The sequence below is a fragment of the Molothrus ater genome, chromosome 12 (genome assembly GCF_012460135.2).
Source record: "Molothrus ater isolate BHLD 08-10-18 breed brown headed cowbird chromosome 12, BPBGC_Mater_1.1, whole genome shotgun sequence".
NCBI classification, from domain to species: domain Eukaryota; kingdom Metazoa; phylum Chordata; class Aves; order Passeriformes; family Icteridae; genus Molothrus; species Molothrus ater.
Genome location: NC_050489.2, coordinates 5,202,477 through 5,229,829, shown reverse-complemented (window position 1 = coordinate 5,229,829; position 27,353 = coordinate 5,202,477). Strand labels below are relative to the sequence as shown.

Below are 27,353 nucleotides of genomic sequence, written 5' to 3'. Positions count from 1 at the left end.
TTACATCTACAGCCTAAAGATTGTCATTTGTAAACTGCATGCATGACTCGTAAAACCACCCAGGGACAAACACATTTCTGTTCCCTCCAACCAGAAACCCTGATTATTAGTTGTACATCCCAGTAATTAGCACTTGGGTTTTATTTAGAGCAGGATAATTAGCTAACCCTGCATACCCTGGAGGTCTTGGCATCCTCATGTACTCTGCTGAATGTAACTCCAAGCTGAGCATCACCAGAGAGGGCAAGGTTATTATTTATGTATGGTGGCACCCAGGAATTTCAGAGTGGTTTCCTGCTGGGTTACTCAGTAAATGCCTGCTCAGCAAGGCACAGCTTAGGAGATCCTTTAGACAGGCAAACAGACACAGAAAAGAGAGCAAGAGAAGGGATCACTCTTACTCCTGCTTTGCAGATGAGGGATGGAACACCACAGCAGATTGAACAGCTTGTCCAGCAGCTCAGAGAAGTTCACAGGTAATGATGCTTACTCCTGGCATGGTAAATCCAACCCCAAATCAAAAACAACCTCTTCTTTTTAAAATTATCCATAATTTTCCTGGATTGGAATCCCTAATCTCTCAAAAATCATAGGAAAATCCAGTCCTGAAGGGCCTCATCTTGAAAGATGTAATGTTTTCAGGGAGAAGAAAATGTTTCACTGTTCTCATATTTCATTTCTCTATTACTTACCATCTCATTATAAACCATTCCCAGATTTTAGCCTCCACAAATAATGAAATATAGAATTAAAAGAAAAAAAATTGCGGATTTTGTCGCTGTTCTTTTCTTAGTAATTTTCATAAGCAATCCTCTTTTCTCACTTTCTGTGTCTCACAGAAACCCAACACCCACAGTGATTTAGATAAATCAGTAATTTATAATGCATGGTAGTTGAATGAAATTCTGACATTATTGATCTATTCTCTAATTAGTTTTCTGCATTTTCAATCTAACTTGGGCAGAGAAGGGCTAATGAATATATCCTGAATCAAAACCACTGAATGTTTAAAAGGTCAAATATTCAAGAAGAAAGCATGTTGATTTTTATCCTAGAGAAGACAATTAACATCTCACAAACTGACAGTCAGATGAATAGGAGAAATGCACAAAAACATTGGGATGTGAATACCCTATTTTCCTCCTGACTCAAACTCCATAGTACACCTCTCCCTCTCCACAGAGATAAGCTTATCTAAAATCCCAGATCAGCTGGGAATAACTTCCAGCTTTCTGTATTTGAAGCCTACAACTGACTCATATGACCAGTTCTTTTATAATTGGATGAAGTGTTTGGAAGGAATTCCACAAAACACTCTTTTGCAGTTTTCTGAAATCTTAATTTGAAGTTGGCTCTTACTTATTTCTGTGCAAAGTATTTTAGCTGCTCTATCAGAAATGTAGGAATAAAGGCTGATATTGGACTGTTCACACTTTCCCCATCAAAACAGGAGAACTGAACTCAACCTATGAACTCAACCATCTCCCTAATTTCTGTGGAATTCAGCTAAGCTCCAAAACAGCACTGTGGCTATGCAAGTCACTCTTAAGTCTCCTTTCTAATCCCTCAAATCATGCAGCTGCCTCTGAATTAGTCAACACTGTTCAGCAGGTTACACATTTTAATTGCAAATACTGAGACCAGTGCTCAGAATACCCACGAGCCACAAATGAAGCACCCACAAAGGGTTTGGCTGCTGAAGCCCTGTCCTGTCACTTGGATCCTGACAACTGCCCTGTGGCAAACAGGGACACGAGGCTTTTGTGCCTCCTCCCTGCCCAGGCAAAACCTCATCAACTCTGCTACCAGCCTCCCTAGCTTTGGAAGCAAGAACCATGCGAGCAGAAATAGTGCATGAACTCCAAAACCTTCCAAGAGGATGCTAAATTACACAAGCATGGCTTGAAAAATATTTTTCACATATCTAATTTTTTCATATATATTGCTAATTTCTACACAGGAGTACTGACCAGATTCTTGCTTTCTGAACCTCGGAAGACTAGTAAGTTTTAATGGCAAGAAATAATTATCAATTGGACAATTAATGTTACCTTTAATGGAATTTAGCAGTCTTTGGGAACAGAAAATTAATCAGGTGATTCACTGAAGGGATAGACATGGTTACACAATATTCCCTTAAAGTGGAATTAATCGCCTTCAATATATTCATATATTTTATATTCTACTTATCACAGAATCAGAGAGTCATTCTGGATGGAAGAGACCTCCAAGACCATCAAGTCCAGCCACCAACTCTGCACCATCACCATGTTTTATCACTAAGTCATCCTGAAGTGCCACATCCACACATTTTTTGAACACTTCCAGTGAGGCAGAACATCATGTGGTGAAACCTTAGAGAAATTAATGGCTTGGATTGAATAGCTGAGATTAAAGAAATTAATGGCTTGTGGAATGAAGGATGTCTGCTAATGCTGGATGTGTCTCCCCAGCTTCACAGTCTGCTTGATGGATTCCTTTTCAAGGTATCCTGTGAATTCATAAAACCAGTATGTTGAACCTAATCTACACATACGATTATTACAGAAATTAATATAAATTTATAGCCTTACAGTAGTTTGAGATCCAGGAAAAAAAATTCTTCACATTCCATTGCTTTAAAACCCAAGTCTAAGCCTGCAGGATTGGAAACCTCTCATACCAAGATAATCACTTAAAAATGGAAAAGCAGTTTTCTAGGCAGTAACAATGAAACAGACTGTTTAATGCATTTCAACAATTTCAAAGAAAAGAAGTCATCAATATTTGAAAGTCAATATAGAAAGCATGAATAGAATGAAACTTACTAATCCAATTGCCTTGTTAACACAAACATAATGCTGGATGAAATATAAATAAGGTGTACAAGTGAGTGGCTTTCCAAAAGCATCTGATCTAATGCCACCAGCCTGACTGCAGCTGCACACTGAATTACAGCTTTCAAGAAAGCATCTTTTTGCTACTGTGTAAACTGAGGGCAGCCTGGTAGCATGAGAGAATAAACCATGTATAAGATACTACCCTGCAAAACTGCATCAGTGAAGAATTACCATGTCTGTGATATATTTCTGCAGCCTAAAGGTGCTACAGCATTTTTAAGAAGAGCAATCAGACTTAATCTTTCACAAGAAACTTGTCTGGAACCGGATGTGAGAAGAATCCAAGTTCCAAAATGCTTTCATTCCACCTCAGCATACCTGAAGGTGCTGTGAAGTACTCAAACACAGAAAGAAACTGCAAGGGGAATCATCTACTGATCTTGTGGCATCAGGAAAACTCTTCACTGGTGTTAGGTGAAGTCTGATGTACAACATTTCATCTCCTGAAGGTGTCATTTCCCAATTACAGCAGGGGAAATTGGAAACCTAACACTGGGTGAACATTGCAGAGTGGACAAACTAAAATGTGATTATTGGACAAGCATAAGGCAGCATCTGCTACACTCAGCACAGCACAAATGAGTTTTGGAGTGGAGGCAGGGGGAGAGTGACCCTGAGATAATGATCTCTCTCACCCTCAAAACATTTTCTGCAACAATTAGCAGGGTGTGTTTTTCTTACCCCTTTGCAAAATTGTGCAGCTGAGCTGCATCAAAACCTCAGGGCTGGATCTCCCTCTGGCACAAATCCTCTGCAGCTCAGGGGAGCCACCCGAGCAAAACTCTGCCAGGGGACACAAACTCCACCTGCACAGGCAGAACAGCCAGGGGAGAGCTGAGCACTGCCTGTGACCTGGGGACAGGACATGTCCCCTGGAGTGCAGGGCTGCGAGAGGCAAAAAGAAAGGCCCTTCAAAGGCTGCAGCTGTGCTCAGGGAAATTGCTTTCTGTGCATGGCTGGCTGGGCTTTTGTGTTTGATGAGCAGATTGTGCTCTGAGGCAGTGTCTGGAAATGGGCTGGGCTGTAGCACCAGGACTCTCTGGTGCTGCTGAGGGAGCACATCCATGGCCTCAGAAGCCTTTACCAGCAGCTCAGCCTCCACTGCCCTGCCTGGCTCTAACAGCTGGGCACGTGGAGCAGCCCAGACCTGGTGGCACAGCGTGTGAGCTGATTTATCCCTTCCTTGGATGCTGGAGATGAAACAAGAGGAAAGCTCCTCATCAAGTGCAGAACAGCTCTGAACTGCTAATATGAGAACAGAAGTGCAGCCCTGGTAGCAGGGGAAGGTGTCAGCAAAGTGGGCTGGATTGATGCCCTGCCACAGTGGGCTGGCCAGGACCAGCAGAGGAGAAGAGTCAATTCTAATTACTCACACTCAGGGAGCTCTGACTCAAACTCAGGAGTGCTGTTTAATGTGCTCCTCCCTGCTAAGTGCAGACAGAGCAGCCCACCCATACAATATTTAAAAGGATCAGGAATGCTGTGAGATCTGTTCTAACAGGATCTGGCTCTCCTACCATCTTATTGCTGCTCAGAGCCCAGGAAACACATCCACATCTGCCTGGAGGATGGCCCAGGAAACAGACATCTAACCTTACAAAAACAGGGTATGAGCAAACAAACCTGCCTTCAGCCTGAAAAATACAGGCCAAGGAGAGATTTCATGCTGAGCTTGTTGTAGCTGTAAACATATATATCCTACCAAAAAGATCTAAAAGAAGTGCCCCAAGAAGAGGACCTAATTTTAATTAATGGATAACATCATTAAATAAAAAATACGTTAACTCTAAAGAAGAAAGATGCAGTTTCTGGCCATGAATAAAGTCGGGAAAGTTCTCACTGGGTAAGACAGAATGAAGGGAATCTGAAGAGATAAACACAGGTATTTTTTTCAGGAAGAAATTAGATCATTCTCTTCAAGGGTTCCTATATGCTGTCTGTGATAGCAGGTGACTAGATTCACTAAGAAATGCCAGTTCTTTGTCAGATAAAATATCACCACTTCAGTGATTCATCTGGGAACACATCCTCAAATATTTGCAATTTATGCAGGGGAGACACAATAAAAAAGAGGGCTCCTGCCAAGCAGTAACAAATCCTGCCAGGATGGCCTAAATCTGTTGCCAAGTCAGATTTACCCTTCAAATTCACACATGAGAGCTGCATCTGTAACTTACTCTGCTTGCACTTCCTTTGCTGCTGAGCCTGAAAGGGAAGGTCAGACATCATCTTCAGGAGAAGCAGTCAATGCTCCTGCATGGAAGGTGGCTTATTTTTAGCATCTGCAAGATCAAACTGCTAAAGAATTGCTAATAATTCTGCCTTGAGTCTGAGGAGTTAAGTGATGAGACTCGTGTTTACAAAATCTTGGTAAATAACCAAAGCTTTGTGCTCTAAATATTCAGAATAGGAAGTACATGAAGAACAAACAAGCAAGTGGACATAATGGCTCCCTCTCACAAATATAGAGCCCTGGAGGAATTAATTTTCCAGGTAGACATCACAGAAATGGGAATTGGGTTTATTGAAGCTTAAGGAGAAAAGCATCGTGGTTTTTTTCAATTTCTTTTACTACAACACCCCTGTATTTATACTAATTCAACAGTTTACATAAATAATTGTGAGCAGAACTTTATAATCTCATACAAGCCTGTGCTGTGACTTGCACTGAATGCACTGACTTAGAGAGTATTTATTTTAAAGAGCTAATTGCCTCTTGGGGCAGACCAGTCCCAGCAGGGTGCACACTGCTCAGGAGTTTTGGGGTATTTTCTTCAGTTGTCATTTTGCTTCACTTCAAAGGGATGTGGGAGTATATTTGTGAAGGGAGCTGCTCTTCCATTGTCTTACAGTCATTTCAAACATTAACTGCAGTGTTATACAGTTAAGACAGAGCAATATATGTCCTACAGTAAGTCATATGTTCTTGCAAAGTCATTTTTTGAGCATTAATGTGTATTTATGATGTTTAGTGTTAGCTGGCTTTCTCCCTGATTTAGCAATCAGTTCAGAAGGGCACTTGAACATTTCTGTAGCTTAAAGCATTTAAACTCTATTTGTATGAGACAATTCTATTTTTTGTTAATTATAGAACTGCCCTGCTACTCAATTTAACAGTTTAATCAGAAGTTCTAAGCGTGCTGCCAAGCAGAGGCCTGAAAGGGGAGCAAATGGCAACTTTGTTAGATCTTAGCAGCAGGACTTGAAAAGTGTTCATCTCTTGTCAGAGCCTGAGGGAACCATGGAATGCCACTGTGAGCCTGCTCTGTGCTCTCTGAGGAGGCTCCTGAAATATCTCCAGCCTCCTTCCCTGCCCAGGCTGGGAGCTGAGATTTGCCCTCTCTTCACTGCCCCTGTCCCAAGGAGACAAAAGAGCCAGGAGAGCCAAAGCAGCCCCTTTTCCAAGCAATCAAAATCAACCAGCTGGCCCTGTGAAAACCAAATGTCATTTCTGCCTTCACTCCCCTGCACAGCTCCTGCTCCCCCCAGGGAAGGGGGAAATGTCCCACGGGCCAGGAGCAGAGCTGGGGGGTCCTCTTGTCCCCTCAGGGGACACCAGGGGCTTCCCTGCAAGGGCCACATCTCCTTCCATGACCAGGGAAGATGGCAGGATGCCCTCTCCAGGGAGGGGGCATCTGGTTTGGAACATGGAGCAGGAGTCAGGTCTGTCACACAGGGACAGGTGTGTGAGGCTGTTATCATGATATTTTCTGAAAAATCTCCTATGTTCAGGATTTTTCTCCTGAGAAGTTGAGAAGCCTCAGAAAAGAAATGAAAACAATAATTATTTATTGCTTTGGAATGTGGTCTGGAGGTTGCTTACCAACAGGTGCATCTTTGATTGGTTCCATGTGAATTGGGTTGATTTAATGACCAACACCAGTCCAGCTGTGTTGGGACTCTGGTCAGTCACAGATTTTATTATTCATTCCTGTCTAGCCTTCTGAGGTATCCTCTCTCTTTCTTTAGTGTAGTTTTAGTATATCATTTCTTTTAATATAATATAATATAATAAAATAATAAATCAGCCTTCTGAGAACATGGAGTCAAATTCTCATCTCTCACCCCCTCCTGGGGACCTCACAACACCACGAGACCTTTTTCAAGACAGGTTATCTTGGTATGTTTCCTTTTTCTCTCCCTAATCTTCTGATGTCCCCTGGAACTTCTGGAATAAATAAACTGACTTATCTAAAGCATCCTGGCAGACATTAAACCTACTAATCACACTGCAGGCACAGATGAGGAGACAATTGCTATAGTTACCTCACTACCAGAAGTATCTATCAACAAAAGAAGGCCACATAAATAAACTGAGACAATACACAAGAGTAAAGGTCCTAGAGAATTTTCCCTGTTTCCACTTATTGCAAAAGCTGCAGGATCCTCCTAAAGAGGACTGAGTAGCCAGAACAAAGAACCTCACAAACATTTTTGAAGCAACAAGTTCTTTTTCATAAACTGCCTGAAGCAGCTAAAATAATGATCTTGCACAATGAGAAATGAACAATTAGAAACTCCCAGTCCCACAGGGAGCCTATTGTCTCATTAAAGTGTTCTGGAATTTCTCTGACATTTAGAAACCAACTGGACAGATTTGCTGAAAGTGGGGAAGGGCATTCTATCTAGTAAAGCAACAGCACAAAAATAACTTTTATAGCAGCTTCAGTGCCAGTTTTCTGTTCATTAATAAAGACCTTTGTGAGAATGATGTGCTTGATCTGAAGCTGTCAGATTTTTCAAAGGATTAACAGACGGATTATTAGAGTAACACAGACCCCTCTGAAATCTTTATGTCTGCTTAGCAGAAAAATAAAATCCACACATCTTCAGAGTGATATTTTACCTGGAAAACCTATCAAGCAATGGGAAGATTTCCAGTTCTTGCTCTCCATGCTGTTCCCTTACAAGGAACAAGGGGCTGTGTGAGGCACTCTCCCCTGGGACAGTGATCAGCATCCTGGCCTGCAGGCTGCCCAGCCCTGCCTCCCTCCTCCTTCCAGTCCCCCTGGATCCTGCACAGCCCTCCAGCCCTCACTGCCAGCCTGGCTGCTCTTCCTGCATCTCTGGCCTCTCCCTTGGAAACTCTGCTTTATTTAACTACTTAGCAAGTGATGGATCTGATTTCTCCTTGTTCTCCTGGCAGCCAAGCAGGACCCATCCTTCCTTTAGCTGCTCTCAGAGAAGGTTTGGAGCAGCCACAGCAGAGGACCAGCCAAAAGCTGCCCATGGAAGAGCTGGGATGAGAGGGGAAGCCAGCAGCTCCCTCCAGGAACAGCCCAGCACAGAGGCTGGGCCCCAGAGCAGAAGGGATGTGAGAACTGACATTAACAGAGCATCACCAGCCCTTCAGGAAAAGAAGGAGGAAATAACAGAGGTGAGTGAGATCAGAAAGAGAAAGAAACACAGGAATCTGAAAAAAGAGGAGGGGTTCAACTTCTCTAGATACACAGGTACATGCAGGGATTGCTCTGGGGCTAATTCTGTATGCTCAGCCCACGCAGGGTCTGTACAGTGCCCGGTGGGCAAATGGCCTTAGAGCTACAGCTGAGACTCTGATTGCTGTGGAATATTCCCCTGAATGTGTGGCCTCATGTTGCTTTAGCAGCCCTGAATTCCACACGAGGAGATTGAACCCTGCAGAACAATAGTCAGCCACAGCCTCTGTGCCGGGCTGTGCTTTGTAATACGATTATAAATTCCATTCATTTACACCAGTATTCCAACAGGACAGACCCTTCCCTGCCACTGGGATTATGGCTGGCTAAAAATACCTTGTACAGGGAACTCATGAATTTATTCCTTTGATTACAGCCCTCACTTATATGAGAACCTGAAAGAAGGGCTAAGGGCACAGAATTAAGGCTGGCGTGTTTGGGGCTGCCCACCAGACCTCAGTAGAAAACAGAACATTATTTTAGCATAAATAAGGCATAACAAGAACACAGAAAAGGTACTCCAGTTTCAAAGGCTGCTATCTGCTAATGGTCTCAGCTCATAAAACCTGTCTTATGAAAAAGGACTGCATAATTTCAAATGTAAACAAACTATCACAATGTTTTGCACAAAACTTTAATACCTTCAAAAGAAAGAGATTTTTCCTAAAAGATACTTCAAGGACTGAGGGCACAAAATGCTGACTCTTTATTTCACTGTGTGGCCTGGTATTCCCACAAATTCATCCTTTGCCCGTGCCACACAATGCCTCCTCAGGAATGGTCCAAACTACAACATGCAGCAGCCACCACTGGCTGCAGTTTTGAATTTGTACCTTTTCCTCAGGGCTCACATGAGAACTTTTCACTGCTCTCAACCCCTCTACAAGAAGGGGAAAAGAAAATCTTTCACAATGAAAGCACCACACACACTCACACACTGAATGTGCAGGAGTGTTCTGAGAGGGACATTTACTATAAAGAGGATTATGGTTACATATAAATACCTTTTGCAGGGAGCTTATTTATTCTTTCCATGACACCCTTCTCTAACACAGAAGTACAACATGTGTAATTTCAGGAATGCAATATTTGAGACAACGCTTGATCCTTGATCTGCTGACAACCAATTAGGGGCTTTTCCATGAGATGTTTTTTCGTAGAGTCTAGAGCCATAAAATTTTTATTTCACCAAAAGCTCCTGCCAACCATTCACATCAGCATTTTGATGGGAAAAAAGATGCAGTTCCTCCCAGTGCAATCCCTCACACAGAGGAACATCACATCAAACTGCAGGTTCTGGCTCATTTCAGGAATGAGGATCCATCAGACTTTCAGTTACTCAGGGACAGGAAAGGAAGAGAAGTTCCAACTTACCACCCCACCTCCTGCTGAGTGAACCAGCACAGACATTCCTTCTCTCAGGTTAGCAACCTCAAAGAGCATCATGTAGGCAGTTACAAAGTTCATGGGAAATGCAGCAGCCTCAGAAAAAGTCATGTCATCTGGGATCTTGTAGACAAATTCTACTGGGGTGCACACGACTTCAGCCCAGGCATTGTAGTTCACAAAAGCCATGACTCTGTCTCCAATCTACAATCAAGGAAGAAAACAACGTTGAGGGTCTGACTGCAGTTGAGACTGTAGAGAGCAACCAGTGAGAGCTGCAATCTCCTGTTCAAGGTGTGTGTGGGACACTGCCTGACTGTGAGGAAAAGGGTGCTCCACATCTTTGGAAAAATAGCAATTAAACTGTTCAGCTTTGGGCTTTCACTGTGTTTAATGTCAACAAAAATAACCAAAAGAAGTTAAAGCCATCTCTTCCTTTTTTTTTACTTTTTTTTTTCTCCAGTCTTCTCTGTTAGAGCAGTCCTCTGTCATCACTAATACAGATCATCTTTTGCTAGCAGAGCTCCCAAGTAACAAATGTAAAGAATGAAAACAGCATTCTTAGCAATAACCAGGAATTTTGCTAAAGAGAAAGAGATGAGGGGGAAAGTTTATAATTATATTGATAGGAAGCATGGAATAAAGAAAATTATATCTAGGATAATTTTCACTTTGTTTTCTCAGTCCTCACACTAATTTAGAGCTACTTTTCCTCTCTGTGGATTGAGAAGGGAAGGCCTTGTGCTCTGGTAGATGGAGCACATGAAAGGGTGGCAAAAGCTCTCATTCAGAAGATAACACCATCTGTACCCACTCTCTATTTTTATCATCTTATTAACTGATTCTACCAAGATATATCCATGATTGTAATCTCCACAGCCATGTGTCAGAGCAGAATTTAGTTCTACAACTTCAAATAAGCCACCTTAAACAGCAAAAATATACCTTTGGATTTTAAGGCACTGTTAAATCTACAAAGTGAATTTGACAAGATTTAAAGGAGCAATAAAATATTACCTTTCAATGCAACATTTCTCTGCTCAGTTTCTTCTGAAAATATATGGTGGTGAAAGCACAATTCACTATGGAGAAAGAAAGGCTTTCTGTAAATATTAGATACAGCTGGCTGCTCCCAGGCACCCTTCAGAGGTCCAGGCACATCAAGCTCAACTGTTTGTATGTGTCCTTCATTGCAGCTTCAGGTTTTTAGGGCAGAGACACTGACTCTTCTCAGATGGACAAGAGTAACAACAAGGCACAACAGGCTTGGAGAGCAACACTCACCTTAAAGCAGAAATTGGGCTGCTGGGTCTACAAGGGACAGCCACACTGAGCAGATGTGTGGCCAGTGTGTATTAAAATCTTCACAGGCACAACTCTTACAAACTCTCAATAATTCCTTGCCACCAGCAACTCCATGGCATCTTTTACCTTTTACCTTGCCTTAGACCCTCTGCCTTTCTAGAATACACCAACCAAAACAGCATCCTTAACATGAAAGGAGCTCTGCAATGGAGCCACAGGATAAGACAGGCCTTTGTGTTTTAACTAAAACAGCAGCTGTCCCTCTAAAATAATTTTGCTTATCTGCCTGATACTCTCTTACACTCTACCAATGCTCTCTAATGCCTTAGGAACTACTGGTATGGAGTAAAGCACAACACTTTTGCCTTCAGGCAAACGTTTACAGCACAAGCACATTTTGGTCTCCTGAGTCATCACTTTTGCTGTGGGATATTGCAGGTTTGCTCCAAGCTAAGGGGCTGCTGACAGTTCTGAAGGATTGTCTCTTTTAGAGTGAGAATGCTGAAACAGAGCTGTCATTCCAATTTCACTGAAATGCCTCCTCCTTCTGAAAAACATTCAAATTAACAATGCCTCACTGGTAATCACTCTGTGGTTCCCTTTTGCTCTTAGAGAAACATCTAAAATAGAAAGTCTGCTAGGATTAGTTAGTGCAGATATTAATATGCCCTATATCCTTACCATAAATCACAAATAATTACCAAAAAGAATGCAGAGAAGTCCCTCTTGGTGATTCCCAAGGCACTTCTTGGTAACATTAAATACCACATTTTACCACAGACACTATTCAGAGCCTAGTCAGATCAACCCTCATTTCTTGAGAATCATCCCCAAAACTGGAGAGAGACCAAGCCTGATACAGCTGTTATCATCAGAAAGCAGCTTTTTCTTTGAATGGGAGAAGGAATAGGCATTCCACCTATTTTAGGAGGGCTTGAACTGGAAGAGATCTACCCAGGGAAAGGAGGTCAGAAGATACAGGGTGCAGTCTTTGCCATTACTGTGGACAGAGGTAATAACCTATGTTGAGGAGACACCAAGCATCTGGTGAGCCCCTACTCTGTGCAAGAACTCCATAAAGAAACCAAGAGAAGGTTCTTCCATCATCCTCATGTTGGCATGTTCTCCTGCTGATGGATTCACACCCATGCACAGCAATCCCTGTGAGTGTGGACCCTTTTCTAGAGCACCCAAACACAACCATGGCTATGAAGGCTGTGTGTAAAACATGAAATTCTAGGGCTGGTTTCAGTGACAGGAGTACACCAGTGCGCCAGCGTGCTCCACAGTCAGAACAAAGGTGTCACCTTAAAAAGAGACACAGTCTATTCACTCAGGTGCAGTGTTATTCAAACAAGCACCATATGCTGTAGCCTTATGATGCCCTTTAAAAATAGAAAGAACTTGAAAAATGAGAGTGCTGATCTGGAGCAGAGGCTTTCTAGAGAATATTCTCCTTTCAGAGGATATTCTTCAATATGGAGCACAGCTATGAAGTACAGATGCTAGAGCACTACTGAAGCAGAAAAGGTTCTCAAACAGCAAAATTATCATTCAGTTGTTGTTTGTAACAACACACACTGAAAGATTGCAACTTGTTTCAAGGCAGAGATGGGGCAGGAAGGGAACTGAGACAAATCCCCTAAGAAGATTTCACCACTGAAACCACAGTTGAAACTAAACTGGCCATTATCTTCATCCAACTGACAAATTTTAGCTCTTTGAGAAGAGAAAAATTTTGTCTTTAGATAAAAATATTTATATCTTCTTAAGATCCAGATATAATAAGAATTCAGAAAACTTGATCACCTTTTTGACATGACTGACTCTGCAAATAACTAAGATACGATTGACATGTATTAACTCAGGATTTATTTCCAAAATTTTCAACCTACTTAGGCAATAAAATGCAAGTTTGCAGTGAATATAGATGTTTAATATCAATAACAGAATAGGAGGCAGGACAAAATGCTGCTTTTATGCCATAAGAGATACCAAAGAGTCCATAACCACTTATAACAACTTTACTATATACATCAGCTATCTGTCATTTATCACAACCTGTCAGGTGAAATATATATTTTTCCTGAGCAATCAGACTATGTCCTATATGCAGAATCAGAATCCTAATTTAATTTGCACCTCATTAATGCACACAGTTGTAAGAAGCAATGCTTACTGTAAACAGGGCTCTGTTAACTCAAGATCAAAAGCTGGAACCAGAATCAGAAGCACCTGGGCTTTGAGTAAAAGAGCAGTGATGACAGGAAACATAACCAAGAAAGGAAACTTAACAAGTTAACTTAATTTCTTTCATTTTATTAAAGGACATCACTCATGCTTTCCAGTTCCTATTTAGCCATCAGAATGTGCACATGGCACAAGTGCCTTTCAAGAAGGATTTGAAGGAGATGACAGTGGTGGATTCAGAAACTAATTCAAGAGGTCATTCTCACGCTTGGGAAGCAGCAAGGAAAAATCGACCTTTCACATCTCAACAGGTGGTGAAGGCTGCTGTCACTGGCAGAGGAGAAGGGATTAGAAACTGGTGATTATTTATATGAGATTTTTAACTCTCACTTTGAAAATAAAAAAAAATATTACCTCAAATCCTTTCACGCTGTCTCCAAGAGCTTCTACAATTCCAGAACATTCAAACCCAGGAACAAGCGGAGTCTTAGGAGGGTTGTCAATATTCCCCTGTCGCACCATCAAATCAATAAAGTTCAAACCACTGTAAAACACAGGAAAAAAATCAAATCAAGACTATTACCACAGATCAAAGCAGAGGAGGAAACCTTGACCCGAGTGATGGCACAGCCAGAAAACTCCAGGGCAGCATTAAATCTGGGCTCTGCAGGGTCATTGGGAGCCAGCAGACATTCCCACTCTTGGGATGCTGGCAGAGGGTGCTCATGCCAGGACAGCACAGCTGCCAGCAGCCCCAGACTGCTCAGCAGTCACACAGGCATTTCAGAATTCAATACAGTGAAACACTGATTGCTACCAATGCACTACCAGCTGGCAAGGAAAGCCAGGTCAATTTAAGAAGAAAATCCCAAGCCTGACACATTATAGTTATTTTGGGCTAGGAGCTACATGATCTATCTGTCCTAACCTTTGATGTGACCCCAGGAATGCATCTTGTGTTTGTCTCAGGCAGGATTCCAAACTCAGGCATGAACTTGCTAAGTACCAGATAGGCTTTGGTTTTAAAACTGTTCCTTCCTGGATCATGCTTGTACATTTTTTCAAAAGTTATTAAGGTCTTTGAAGTCCTCAGGTTTGATGCTCAGAAAAAAATTCAGGCCTTTCCCTGCAGTCTCAGCTTTGCAAAAATCCTAAAGCACTTTTGCATTGTCTTTTGTATGCAATTTTATTAAGGAAAATTTTGTGGTTTTCTGGGAAGCCACAGGAAAAAAAAACCCACAAAAAAACTAAAAAAAAAAGCAAAAAGGCACCACTTAGCTGCTATGTGCATATATTGATTACTGGCCTTATTGCCACAGTTAAAACTTTAAAACTCCTAACTAGCTGAATTACACTTCAGCATTAATCCATTGTTCCAAACACAGCCCTGTTTTTATGGTTAGCCAAGCACACAGCCAGCCCTACTCACACATGTGATACCAGCAACCTCCTGGACACATCACATTACTGATGGGCACAAGGATTTATTAGATGCAGCCTTAGTCAGACACTAATCAAGACACAGACAGACTGAAGAGACCCAACAAATTAACAGACAGAGCAGACACCCAGCCCCAGCACAACGACAGCATGGATTCATGGGATGTAGGTCACTGGGGAGGGGGAAGGAGATCCCACCAAATGAAAGCATTCATAATTGTGGTGGAGGGTTTAGAGCAACCTGAACCCACAACTTTCACCATACTCATACACAAAGCTTATAATATCAACCGTATGGAAGGTTAAGAGGGGTTTTCACACAGTTAAGCTGGTAAATTTGAAAATATTTTGGAAAGATCTCGTCTTCTCCAGTGTGTAAGACCACCTCCTACATCGTCACGGTGATGTTGATATGAAAGAGAAATTCCAAATAGCAAAATGCCTGCAAGGCAGCCATTGTTTGAAGAAGAGGAACAAACAAATGGATAAAAATTCCAAAACAAACCACAATTCCAGAAACCCCACAGCACTGATGGTGGCAACCACTGTCTGTGTACATTAATTTCAGCAATGGTGTTTTAAATGCATCTTTCCACACTGCAAGCGTTCTACAAAAAGTTAACTTTTCCCTACATTCCTGCAAGAAAAGGCAGCTGGAGGCAGGACTATGATGAGGGAACCTGGGCAGAGCACACCCCGTGGTGTCATAACAGGAGGCAAGAAGGAGACAGGTGGATATGTAAAGGGCATTGCTCTTTGCTCATTACAATGATCACAAATAAATTCCTTCTCATGAAGTAAATTGTCAGACAGTTTTTGAAAAGGCACATGTTCAGTTCTGCATCTAATGACATAGTACTGGCAGTTCAGTTCTGCCCTAGCTCTATTTCTTTTTCTTCTGTTTTTTCTCCAAAGGTGGACAAAGGGCAGCAAATTTATATTGGGAGTTCATCTCTATTACAATGAACTTACAAGGCCTTATACTAGAACAGGTGTGATAAGGGAAGAAAAAACACAACACAAGGTAAACAATAATCAAATCACGTGTTCTTATTGTTTGAATTACTAGTTGAACCATGGTGTGTTGACAGGCTTTCTAATCACTTCCAGTCACTTTATAGAGAGTTTCTTCTTCATTCACTTTCATCTCCTTTATTCTTACATATTGTGACATCCCTGCTTCTCTCATACAAGCCTTTATTCCTACTCTTCTCCATGTTGAAGGAAGGACAGAAGTTCTATTTTACCTGAGAAATTTGAAGATCAGTAGATCTGAAAGCATGATTATGGTGTATTGGTCAACTCAGCTTTTTTTTTTTTTTTTCTTTCCTTAGAATAACCAAGAGGGCCTAAAGATGGATGGCAAGTTTTGTAACTACACCAAAGACACCCAGCTCTTTCACTGGGATTCAATCAACAGCACACTCAGGAAAAGTTTGACTGCACAGAAATTCACAAGAAAATATGTCTCATGAAGAGTGGTAGGTTTAGAGATTAAGCACAATTTATTTCTTGTACCACTGCAAACCAGGATAGCCTGCTCTGGTGTGCAGACAAAGTGACTCCTGAACTTTAAGTAAGGGCATATGCAGAGGGAGAAGTGGAAATGGAAAGCAATCCAGTGACAAACAGTACACAGCATGTTTTTAATCCTGAATCAAGAGCTGGATGCAAATGAAGATAGGAAAGGATATGAATTATCAAGATCAACACATTGACATAGGGCTTCTTCAAGAACTTCCCTGTGACAAAGCAGGGATGTCTCTGTGACCTGCACAGACTGGATAAACTGTGCATTACTGGAGGCAGACTTTATCAAATATGGAATTACTCTTGAATCTGAATCTGACTTTCTCAGTCTGCAATGCTCTACCTTAACACCAGGTCCTTTTGAGGACGTTGAATATTATTCTCTATACTTGTGGTTTAGTTTTGCTGCATTTTTGTTTCCCTTTTCTTAAATGTGGAAAGCAACAGTCAACTTGTTTCTCCTTGTTCCGTCCCACGCACTTGAGGATGCCCAATACCTTCCATTTCAAAATCCCAAATCATGCAGAACAGTCCATGACACGGTTTGGAGAGGTGCTGCTTTTGATCTGTCTTTCTTATTTCACTGTAAAAATCCACTAAAATTAATTACTGAAATTAATGAAAAGCCACAGAACAAACAAGAGGACCATCAAGTTTTGCATTCTTAAAATCCTTCCTCTTAACCACAGCCAGCAAACTGCCCAATCTTAAAATTAAAAAAAAAACCAAACAAACAAAAAACAAAACCAACCATGTCTATACATAAAGGAAAGGTTTAAAATTATCAGGTCTCATGCTTTTTATGCAGAAACCAAGACCATATGAACAGACTGCCTTTAGGAGCAACACTGATTCTCTTCCACTACTCTGTTACACTTAGGATTTCTTTTATCTGCTCCAGTTTTTTAAAAATGCCTTTATCTCACAGTCACAGAGTCAGAAGGGTCACTTCTGCCTCATTCATCATAATGCACATGTACAGCAGTACAGGGAAGAAATAATTATAAGAGAAAAAAGAACAATAGAGGGAGGTAATCATAGGGCACCATTGCTTATTCACACAACCCGTCTGAAATACGGCTTCTGTTCACTCCAGCTACTTGTCTCATCTTTTCATCACTCTGTATCCCAATATTCTGCTGCCTGCAAATTACAATACAAACAAACACAGGAGTTTCAACTCCTTCATCATTATCAATCAGAAATGATTTCAGGAAATATGCAGAAGCTGTGACTCAGCTTGGACATTGATGGCTGTTCCATTTCTTAGTCACTGAATGAGCCTAACACATGACTCATCTCAGCTGACACATTTTCAATTGGATCACTGATATTCCAGACCTTCAAAAGAATTATTCATCTGGCTTAGTGCTAATAACAGCACATCCTCCATCTCCTCCATTTCTAGTGCCATACTATGAAGTGTACACATACAACTTAAGGGGTCTAAACATGTGATTCAATTGGTTTTATCCACAGGGAATTCAGAGACCACACAGAACTTGTTCTTCTACTGATATATACCATTTATCAAGCATGTGCATATCCTTCTTAAAATAATGCTTATTTTTCTCCATCAATTTGTTGAGTCAAAAAATAATAATAATAATAATCTCTAGTGGTGGTCAACTACAAAACTGATTCAACAGAATACATGTTTTGTAAGAAGTACTGATGACTGAAACAGCCCATCTTGAGTGTGTTCAGCACTGCCCACATCAACCTGTGCATGCTGCCCTGGGCAAAGCCAGCCCCTTTCTCTGTCTCCCAAGTCCATCATCATCCCAATCAATCCTCTGCATTTACAGGCTTGGATCAAGAGGATCAGCAAATTGATTTTGCCTTGCCTGGAAGCGCACTTTGGTGACCTGGTGCCATTTCAGCCCTGTGGCCATTTCCAGTCAGGAATGACAGGCAGATGCTCTCCAGCCTGCAGGCAGCAGGAAGGGAAGCTCCCAAAACACAGGGGGCATTGTGCAACCTGGCAGTTACCTGTGGAGCAGCTGAGCAGGTCTGCTGATGTCAAACAGCACACTTGCAACTCACACAGCCCTACAGACACTGCAGCCCTGGAGAGCAGATGCATCTGTGGCTGCACAATTCCATTTTACAGCCAAGTGTTCTTGTGCAGGTAGCTTGCTATTTGTGACACATAGACAGCTACTGGTTTCATGAAAGTGGAATTCATACAGGTACTGGAAAATGCTGTAAATCCCTGACACATTTAGAGGACTATATCCATGTGCTAATAACATTTTTAGTTTTGCATGTTAACTTTTGCTAACACAATAGCTGGGGAAAAAAAAACATGCAGGAAACAAGAACCATTATTTCTATTCACTTAGCACAGAATTTCTTGCATTTCCCATTGTGGCTACTAGAGAGAGAAAAAAAAAAACCCAATACCAAATGTGAATGCAAAAAATCCCAGTCCATTATTTACTAGTACTCATGCAGATTAATGGATACCACTATTTTTCACAGGCAACACCTTGGTAGGGGGAATACTCACAATGGTCACAAACTTTATGAGCCCTATTAAGAATAGGATGGAAAGTACAGCATCTGAACAGGTCAAGACACTCAGCTGCATTAACCTACCAGGATATTCCAAATCTGAAGCAGATCCACTGATATATGATTCAAAACAAGCTCACTCCCCCATAGCAGTAACATTTTTAACACAAGTTCCTTCTAAAGTAAACAACTTGGCCTTCACCTTGGAATTTATCTTCCAGAAGCACCATGTTTTCATACAGCAGAAAAGGACAACAGAAGATAAATCCTTGCCTAGGCAAAATTAATTCAGTCTTTGGTAAACATCAAGTTGTGTAGTAAGATCCTAATGTGGTTTCTGTCACTCAAAAAAATTAATCATATTTTCACGAAGGAACATGTGCACTAAGAACCAGCAATCTAGGAAGAAGAGTCTGCTCTGCTTGTCTGTGAAAAGAAAAATAAAAAAGAAAGAAGAAAAAGCCATGTAGGAAAGCACGTTTCAGGATGCTGCCAGACCGTAGCCACTTGTCACCTGGACACAGGGACTAACACTGGGAAATTATCCCGAGCTCTGGCCACGCTGCCACAGCAGCTCCGATGAAAAAGGATGCTGACTTAAGTAAGTGATTCCCAGGAGAAAAACAACAGCCAGTGTGTCAGAAGGGAAAGAGACAGGTGCTGAGCAACACGCACAATCTGGCATCCACATTTCTCACAGAAACCCAAACCCCGAATGCACTTGGCCAGGCTTTCCCCCCCCCTTCTCCCAGCTGGTAGCGTGAAATACCACTGACAATTTCCTTCCCTTCGCACCGCTGCCGAGCGCACACGAACCCCGCTGGACCGGGAGCCCGGGGCTCGGCGCTGAGCCGGGGGTGCCGGCGCCGCCGGGGCAGGGACGGGCCGGGAGCGGGGCTGCCCCGCGGGGAAGCCACAGGTGAGGGGAGTCGGAGCCGGGGCTGCGCGTAGGGCGCGCTCCGAGCGCAGGGATGCCCGGCCGCGGGGCACCCGCGGGACCCGCACCCGCCCGCACCCGGGGGAAGGACAGGGCGAGGGGCGATACTGGACCAGGCTTTGACGCGGATCTTCAGCTCGCCCTCCTGCGGCTCCGGCATGGCTTTCTTGGACACGCGGAGCTTGTTGAGTCCCCCGAAGGCGGACAGCACCACGGCTCGCATCTCCTTGGCGTCCCCGGCGCGCAGGCTGCCGCCCGCGCCGCCCTCGGCCGCCTCCCTGCCGCCCTCCTTGTCGATCATCTGCTCCGTCTCCTCGGCTCGCTGCGCTCCCTCCTTGGCCATGGCGGGGCTGCGGCGGCTCCCGCGGTGCCGCCGTGCGAGGCCGGTGCCGCCGTGCGGAATGGCCGCGGAGCCGCCGGGGCCCGCCCGCCGCACTGCACCGGCTGCGCAGCGCCCTCCGCCCGCCCCCCCGCGGCGCCCGGCACGGGCAGCGCCCGCAGCGGCCCCCGGCAGCAACCACAGAGCCAGGCCGGCTGAGAGGACCTCTGAGATCACACAGTCCCCCTTGTGACCCATCTCCACCTTGTCATCGTGGCGCTGAGAGCCACGTCCAGTCCTTAAACACCTCCAGGGATGGGGACTCCACTACCTCCCCGGTCAGTCCATTCCAATGTCTAATCATCTTTCTGTGAAGAAATTATTCCCGATGTCCAGCCTCAACTTCCCCTCGTGCAGCTTTAGTAATTCCTGTCACTTGTTACCTGGGAGAAGAGCCCGATCCCCACCTGGCTCCACCCTCCTTCCAGGTAGTTCAAGAGAGGTATAACATCAGCCCTGACTGAGTCTCTTCTTCTCCAGGCTGAGCAGCCCCACCGTCACCTTAGGCCAGCGCAGAGCCTGAAGCCCCCTGAGCTGAGTGTGAGGCCAGGCTGTCTGATTGGACCAGCCACCCTCTGTGCCCCAGAGCTCATGGCATTGTGGATTAAATCTCCACTCGAGATGCCCGGGTCTTGATCCTCGCTGGGGAGCCCCGTGTGTAGAGTCACACTTTCTCAGCTCTTCTCAGGCCCAGCTCAGTGAGTGCTCTTGGCATCAGAAGAACCATGCAGGAGAGCAGCTGCCTCACGACTGACAGACACCTTTGCAGCAAGAAACACAAGCTTGAGACTCTGCTGTAGAGCACTTTTAAGCCTTTGTATAACAGATCTTTACCTGGTGATCAGTGCTGGTCTTTGCTGGTTCCCGTGGGAAGCTAAATCCTTTAATATGAGCACAGGGTGTCCTGCAAGGCACCCACCCACCAGAGCCCCCTGGGACTGTCCTGGTTTGGGTCCCTGAAGAGGCTCAGACATCAGCCACTTAGCTCTGAGTTAATGAGGGTCAGTGCCTGCAGCCTCCCCTGGGCCAGCTGAGCGTGGATTTTGGGGGTCATTAGTTGTGGTTCCATGGATATTGATGGAGTCTCTGAGTATTGAGTTCAGTATCGGATCCCTGTACCAATTTGTGGATGGCCCCACAGTTTGAGTAAATCAGCCTAAAATGATGCATGTATTTATGGAGTTCCAAAATTCATTGCAGCATCATGCTGTGTGTATAGCAAGTGGTCCTGCAGACCTCCCTGTGGGTACAGCTCTTCCACCAAACCACCCCATCTGCAGCAGCTGAGTCCTTAAGAAGCTTCAGGACCTCTCTGTCATCTGTTGGGGATTATGACCACCCTCTCTTTAGACTGTGGAGTTGTAGTGGTCTGAGTTCATCGATACTCCTTAATTTCACAATGTGCATTTATTTCATCTTGGGTCATCTGTTCAGTGTTCAAGTATTTGAAGGAAGCTGAAAATGTTGGATATATCTTAGCTATAACATGTAATGTACTGTTAATTTTCATTAACAGTAAAGTGAGACAGTGGAGGAATGGAGAGAATTTTCATATGCCTTTGCAATTTTGGGGTTTTTCTCTCTGTAGTCTGTGAAAACTTTTAGATCACGTATTTTTAAAAAGCTGTTTCTGAGAATTTGTCATCTAAGCCTGCCATATATGAAGCAATAAATAAATACATGATAGGAGCAAAGGAGAAATAGTACTAGCCTTAGGGAAGGTTCACTAGGTCCATTACCTCAAGAAGTTCAAGCAGATTTTATCAAAAGTGAAGTCTGGTGCCTCAAACACCACTTAAGTTGTCCTTAAGATATTATTTTGACAAAGACTCAGAACCAGATCATTAACACCATCAAGAATTTTGTGTGTGACATATTAAAGCAATGCCATCCACTTCCTTCTGAGTATCAGCGTGTGGAGAGATCCAACTGTTTTAAAGATCAGGAACCTTTTTCCTTCCTTGCTCGCTGGGTAATACCATGAATATCCCCTCCCTGTTCCCTGCACTTGGCTAATTCAGTGCTGTAATGGGCAATACAAGGTTCTGTCACTTTAGATCTGGCCATTTGAATGCATGACCAGGCAGGCAGCAGCTGAATAAAGAATAACATGCACTTGTCTCCAAATGATTCACTCTGCTGGCATCTTGCTACAGTTCTAACTCAAATGAATGGTGAAGCAGAGAGTGACTGGGGAAAGTAAAAAAGATAACATATGGCAACTAAGTGACATCCAGAATGATGAAGAGACTCGGGGATAGCTCACTCGCATCACTCCAGCAGTCTGCAACAGCCAAGGAAGTGAATTTGGGCCTTCAAACTGCATTTGTTTTGCAGTGGTTTGTGAGTCTTCTGATTAAGCCTCCCCATATTGATTTAAAGCTATCTCTATTACCCCTTGGTCCTGAACCAAAAGTAATTTATCCTAAATACCTTAACTGGGTACTGTTTGCAAGTCAAAATGTTGAAGGATGGCCATTTTGTAGAAACATGATGAATGGTAGGATTGCACAGGTCATTGCATTGTCACATTGTGGCAACCAAAGTAAGGTACAGCAGATATTTTTGCATAATCATGATCCCATTAGTTTGATTTAATTCTTGAGCACCTCTTTAAGAATATTTGATGATGCAATACAGAAGCATACACTGATGTAAAAGCAGGATTTATTCTGACAGTTGACTGTAAATTTAACCCCCCTAGAAACAGTCTGCAGGATGACCATTCATATCACTTAAGCCTTCAGTAAAAGCATTCCAGTGGTGGCTTTCCACTGACTTCAGCAGCTGGTAGATTGGACCTGCAATAGTGAAAACACAGAACTTGATTTGATGAATATAGACAAGCAGTGACAATATTAATGAACATGCTGTGAGAACCTGAGCAGAAGGGAATTAAGAGTTCTTTCATCACCTTCTGTACCTGCTGGTCAAGCTGGGGATATTTCTTCTTTGAGAAAGTGATGTTTAAAATGCATTGCAGAAAGGAAGGGAAATGGAGCAGTGTACTGTGGAGAAATGCTGGCAGTCACAGTCAACATTTCCTCCTGATTCAGATATTTTACTTTCAGAACATAAAGTTCCTTTGTTCAGTAAAGGAACCTATATATGACTACGTCAGATTGTTTTGAGGGCTCAGGCCTGAATTTCATGGTGTGGAGCAGCTGTTCAGGATAAATCTGACTGCAGTATTGCCATACTTCTGGGGGAAGTTAGAGGAAGAATTTGAAGCTGCTACTGGAAATACAGACCCAGTGGAAAGTTGATCAAAAAACTGAAGTAGATGAGTTAAATGCAAGGTTTGATGCTGTGTGAAGAGAAAACCAAACCAAACCAAACTAAAGCAAACCAAACAATCCTTGGACCATTGTGCAAAAGAAATATTCCCCACTAGATACTCCTGACGTACTTGACACCACCTTCTTTTGGGAGAACAATGAGGTTTGTGTTCAAGAAGGACTTGATGTCTTTGTATCAGTTTCCATTCTTAACAGGAACAAGAAGACCTGAATAAGGGCTAATCACTTTACTCAAAGGGAGTAACACATAAATGGCAAAACCAAATCCTCAGTTAGAATGCAATTTTTATTTCAGTAATTTTCTCTGGAGCATAAATCATGTTTTGTCATTAGAATAAAGTATTATAAACATTTTTTAGGCTATTTATTTTCTAGTAATTATAAATTAAACTAGAAAATCATAGTGATGTATGTTCTGGCTGCCTCAATGCATTATCAAGGCAGTTTTTAATACACTGAGTTCCAAAGCATTGGTTTTTTTATAGTCTATTGTCACTGAATTCTGTCTAGTGCCAAAAAGAAATCTGAAAGAAATTATGTTTTGAAAATAATGTATATGTTTTTAAGCTGTTGTGATGCCCTATGGTCCACAACATCTCTTATCAATAGGAAAATTGGTTTAGTGTCTCTTCCGACCTGTATCCCTGTGCAGAATGTATTAACAAAGATATTTCCAAAGGAATCTCCAAGAGTAGAGGATGCTAGATTTACTTGTTTGGGCTTTTTAAAAACAAGAGACCTCCATTTCCTCAGGTTGATTTACATTAAGATAATTGTATTATTTTATTTTATTTTAGCCAGGGGCTTTCTCTTGTTGGTGAAGCTCTGTATGAATCATAGCAGCAATGAAGCAATTCTCTGATCATAGGCACTGAAAAGAACTGTACAGTTCCCTTCAGCAGATGCAGTTTAGAGCTCCTTGGCATCATCAGAAGTAATGAAAATATGTTGCATTTTAAACCAAGGAGGAAAAGAAATGAAAGCACTCACAGAGGATTTGGCAAGGCCAATATATGATTTATCCTGTTGGCTGCTCAGTTATTGCAGCCCTTTGCTACTTAACCATTTGTCTTATTCAGAGATTGTGCTCAGATAATTCAGTGATGAGTACAACAGAAATTATATAAATCATAGCTGATCATGAAATAATACAACTTAGGAAAATTTAAATAGATTGTGAAGTATTTACATCATGGTGATTACAGTTATGACATAGAGACCAAAAAAAGCCCTTTTAACAAAACTTCATTTATATCCTTGTTCCTCAAGCCCTACTATCCATTTATTTGGCTGATGTAGGATAATGTAAAAATACTGTTCAATATCTTGTACTGTTTATACATCCCAACACTTCTCTTCTGTTTTCTAAAAGCTCTGCATATTTTTTTATTTTGAAAAGCATACATTATTTTGGTAGTAACATTAAAGTTCTGTATTTTCTTTTGGTACTCAACTGAGGAAATGTAGAAAAAAAGGTCAGAAAATTTTGCAGAGGTGGATAGTAGATCACACAGAGCAAAGTTACAGGAGATGAGTACATTACTACTACCACTGCTTTAGAGCATCTCTCACAAAAAGCAGACTGGCTACACTGTCCCAACTCCACCATTTCAAGTCTCCATGACTTGTTTCCTGCTTTGTAAAGCTGAGTTGAGCCATTTTTACCTAATATGAATAACAACTAGTAATACACACTTACAGTTCTCTTGTATTACTGCAACAGCATTAGGTACCCTTAGAATTTTTTAAGGTATTGCAATGCCATCCCTGAATTTAATCAGGTTCAAGATATTATTTGGAGCTTATTCTTTTAGGTAATTTGTAGCAAAAGTAAAAAATGATTCCAGATGGTCAGTAACTGGACTGTTATGTGTATGGGAGGCACACGATGATTTAAGTACTGCTTCATTCTGTGTGACTCCAGGCTTTGAGAAAGAGTAATCCCACTTGGCATTTGGACTCCCTTTGGTCTCAGGAATTATGGATCCAGAGTAACTTGTTAGAACTTGTGAAGAAAACGTCTCTGAAGTTTACAGCAGAGCTGAAGCGTACAGAAGGATGAGAATTCAATGAATAATTCAATGAATACTAAGAATAAGTAATCCTACTGGCTATGTCCAATTGTTATCCACTGTTGCAGTACAGTGCACATGATCACCAGGAACAATGTGAATGTCATCTTCAGACTATTAACACGTTTTGTTTTTATCAAAGTCACTTTCTACAAATTGCCAAGCTGCTTTGCCTTTTTGAGGCTCCTGTTTTTTTCGTGTTAAGTATTTACATGTATAATACAGGTGGCTCCTGAATCTCATCAAGGCACCCAAAATGAGCTTTTAGGTTTTCTAAGTTGAGGTCTGTTTTGCCTGTTTCTGAAGCTGCAGTCCAAGAGCAGTGACTTAAAGGTCGCTGCTCTGGGACCAGGGATGCTTCTAGCTTGAAGTTAAACCTGAAGGCATTGTACCAGTTTAAAGCTCTTGCAAGAGCTCTGACACTGCACAGAATTTCCATAGGCATTACAACACAAAGAACTCTTTCCCCTCACAAGCTCTTGATGCAGCTTTCTGTACCACCCTGGTTATGCCCTCTGTGATGGGCCTTTTGCAGAAAGGAAAAGCTCTTTAGCAAAACTGTGGAGTGTTTTATCATGGTCTATTAATATTCTCTTTTCCTCAGTTCCATAGCTACTTACTGCTTTCTAACTCATTGATTTTAATAAACCAGCTGAGCATGCTGCTGTATTCTCTTCTACTCTCCCTGTATTTTTTCTACTCTCCCTATGGAGGAAAAAGAAATACCCATAAAACCAAACATAAACACCAGCTTATTAGGAGATTGGTTTCCTCTGAGCCCTCTTAAGATGCTAATGGAATTGTTCATTACATAACTTCTAGGCTGCATCTCACTTGGGCTGGTAGAAACAGGGATTTTCACTGAATAAATGCATTTGAGTTTGCAGGCAAGGTTCAGAACCTGTATGCTGTTTTACTGCAATGGAGTTATTTTTCTTCACAGTGGCTGGTGTGATGCCATGTTTTGGATTTACAACCTCAACGGTGCTGATAACACACCAGTGTTTTTGTTATTGCTGAGCAGTGTTTACACAGTGTCAAGGCCTTTTCTGCTTCTCCCACCACCCCAGCAGCGAGGAGGTGCACAGGGAGCCAGGAGAGGACACAGCTGGGACACCCCACCAGATGGAAGGTGAATCCTCTTCCACATGGCATCTTGCTGAGCAAGCACTGCTTGGGGAAAGAAGGAGGAAAAGGGACATTTGGAGTTATGGCTGAGGGCCTACTTTCTGGGAAATGGCCAAACATCTGCCTGCCTAGGAAGCAGAGAATAAATTCATTATTTTGCTTTGCTTGCACATAAAGCTTTGCCTCACTTACTAATCTGTCTCTATCTGAGAACTCATGACTTTTCTCAGTGTTGTCCTTCTGACTCTCTGCCCTACCCCACTGCAGAGGAGAGATGAGAAAGTGTGTGGAGTTTATCTGCCTGTCAGAGTTAACCCACAGCAAAACCGAAACCAAAACATCTGTCTTCTTTTTATACTGATTTTAATAAGTAAACTCATAAATTAGGAAATGGGCCTCAAAAATCTTAATGCCATGTTCACCTAGAGTAGTAGTTCCTTATTTTATAGTTAAGCATACTAGTGAAGTTCTTTGTGTAAACTTATACTATTGATAATGGCACGGTATGAAATATTTATAATAACACTAGGATAAGTGTTGCAGTTTTATGACTTTGTGAAGGGTGAGAGAATTAGGATTATTCAGTCTGGAGAAGAGAAGCTTCAGGGCTACCCAAGTGGATCTTTCCAGTACCTGAAGGAGCTCTAACAAAGATGGAGAGAGACGGTTTGCGAGAGCCTGGAGCGACAAGGGGAAATGGCTTCAAACTGACAGAGAGTAGATTTAGAATTAATATTAGGAATGAATCCTTTACTGTGAGTGTGAGGCCCTGGCACAGGGTGCCCAGAGAAGCTGTGGCTGCCCCACCCTGGAAGTTTCCAAGGTCAGGTTGGACAGGGCTTGGAGCACCCTG

General features: G+C 42.4%; 1 protein-coding gene across 1 annotated transcript in view; it reads right to left on the bottom strand.

Moving 5' to 3' along the window:
- Positions 1-20,048, bottom strand: part of VAT1L (vesicle amine transport 1 like) — a 57,048-nt gene extending 37,000 nt beyond the window's left edge. The window contains exons 1-3 of the mRNA XM_036390199.2: positions 19,736-20,048; positions 13,613-13,742; positions 9,692-9,907 (exon numbers count right to left, since the gene is read on the bottom strand). Coding sequence (XP_036246092.1) covers positions 9,692-9,907; positions 13,613-13,742; positions 19,736-19,965 — 576 coding nt within the window. The 5' untranslated portion in view covers positions 19,966-20,048. The remainder of the gene's footprint in view (positions 1-9,691; positions 9,908-13,612; positions 13,743-19,735) is intronic.
- Between the last annotated feature and the right edge of the window lie 7,305 nt (positions 20,049-27,353).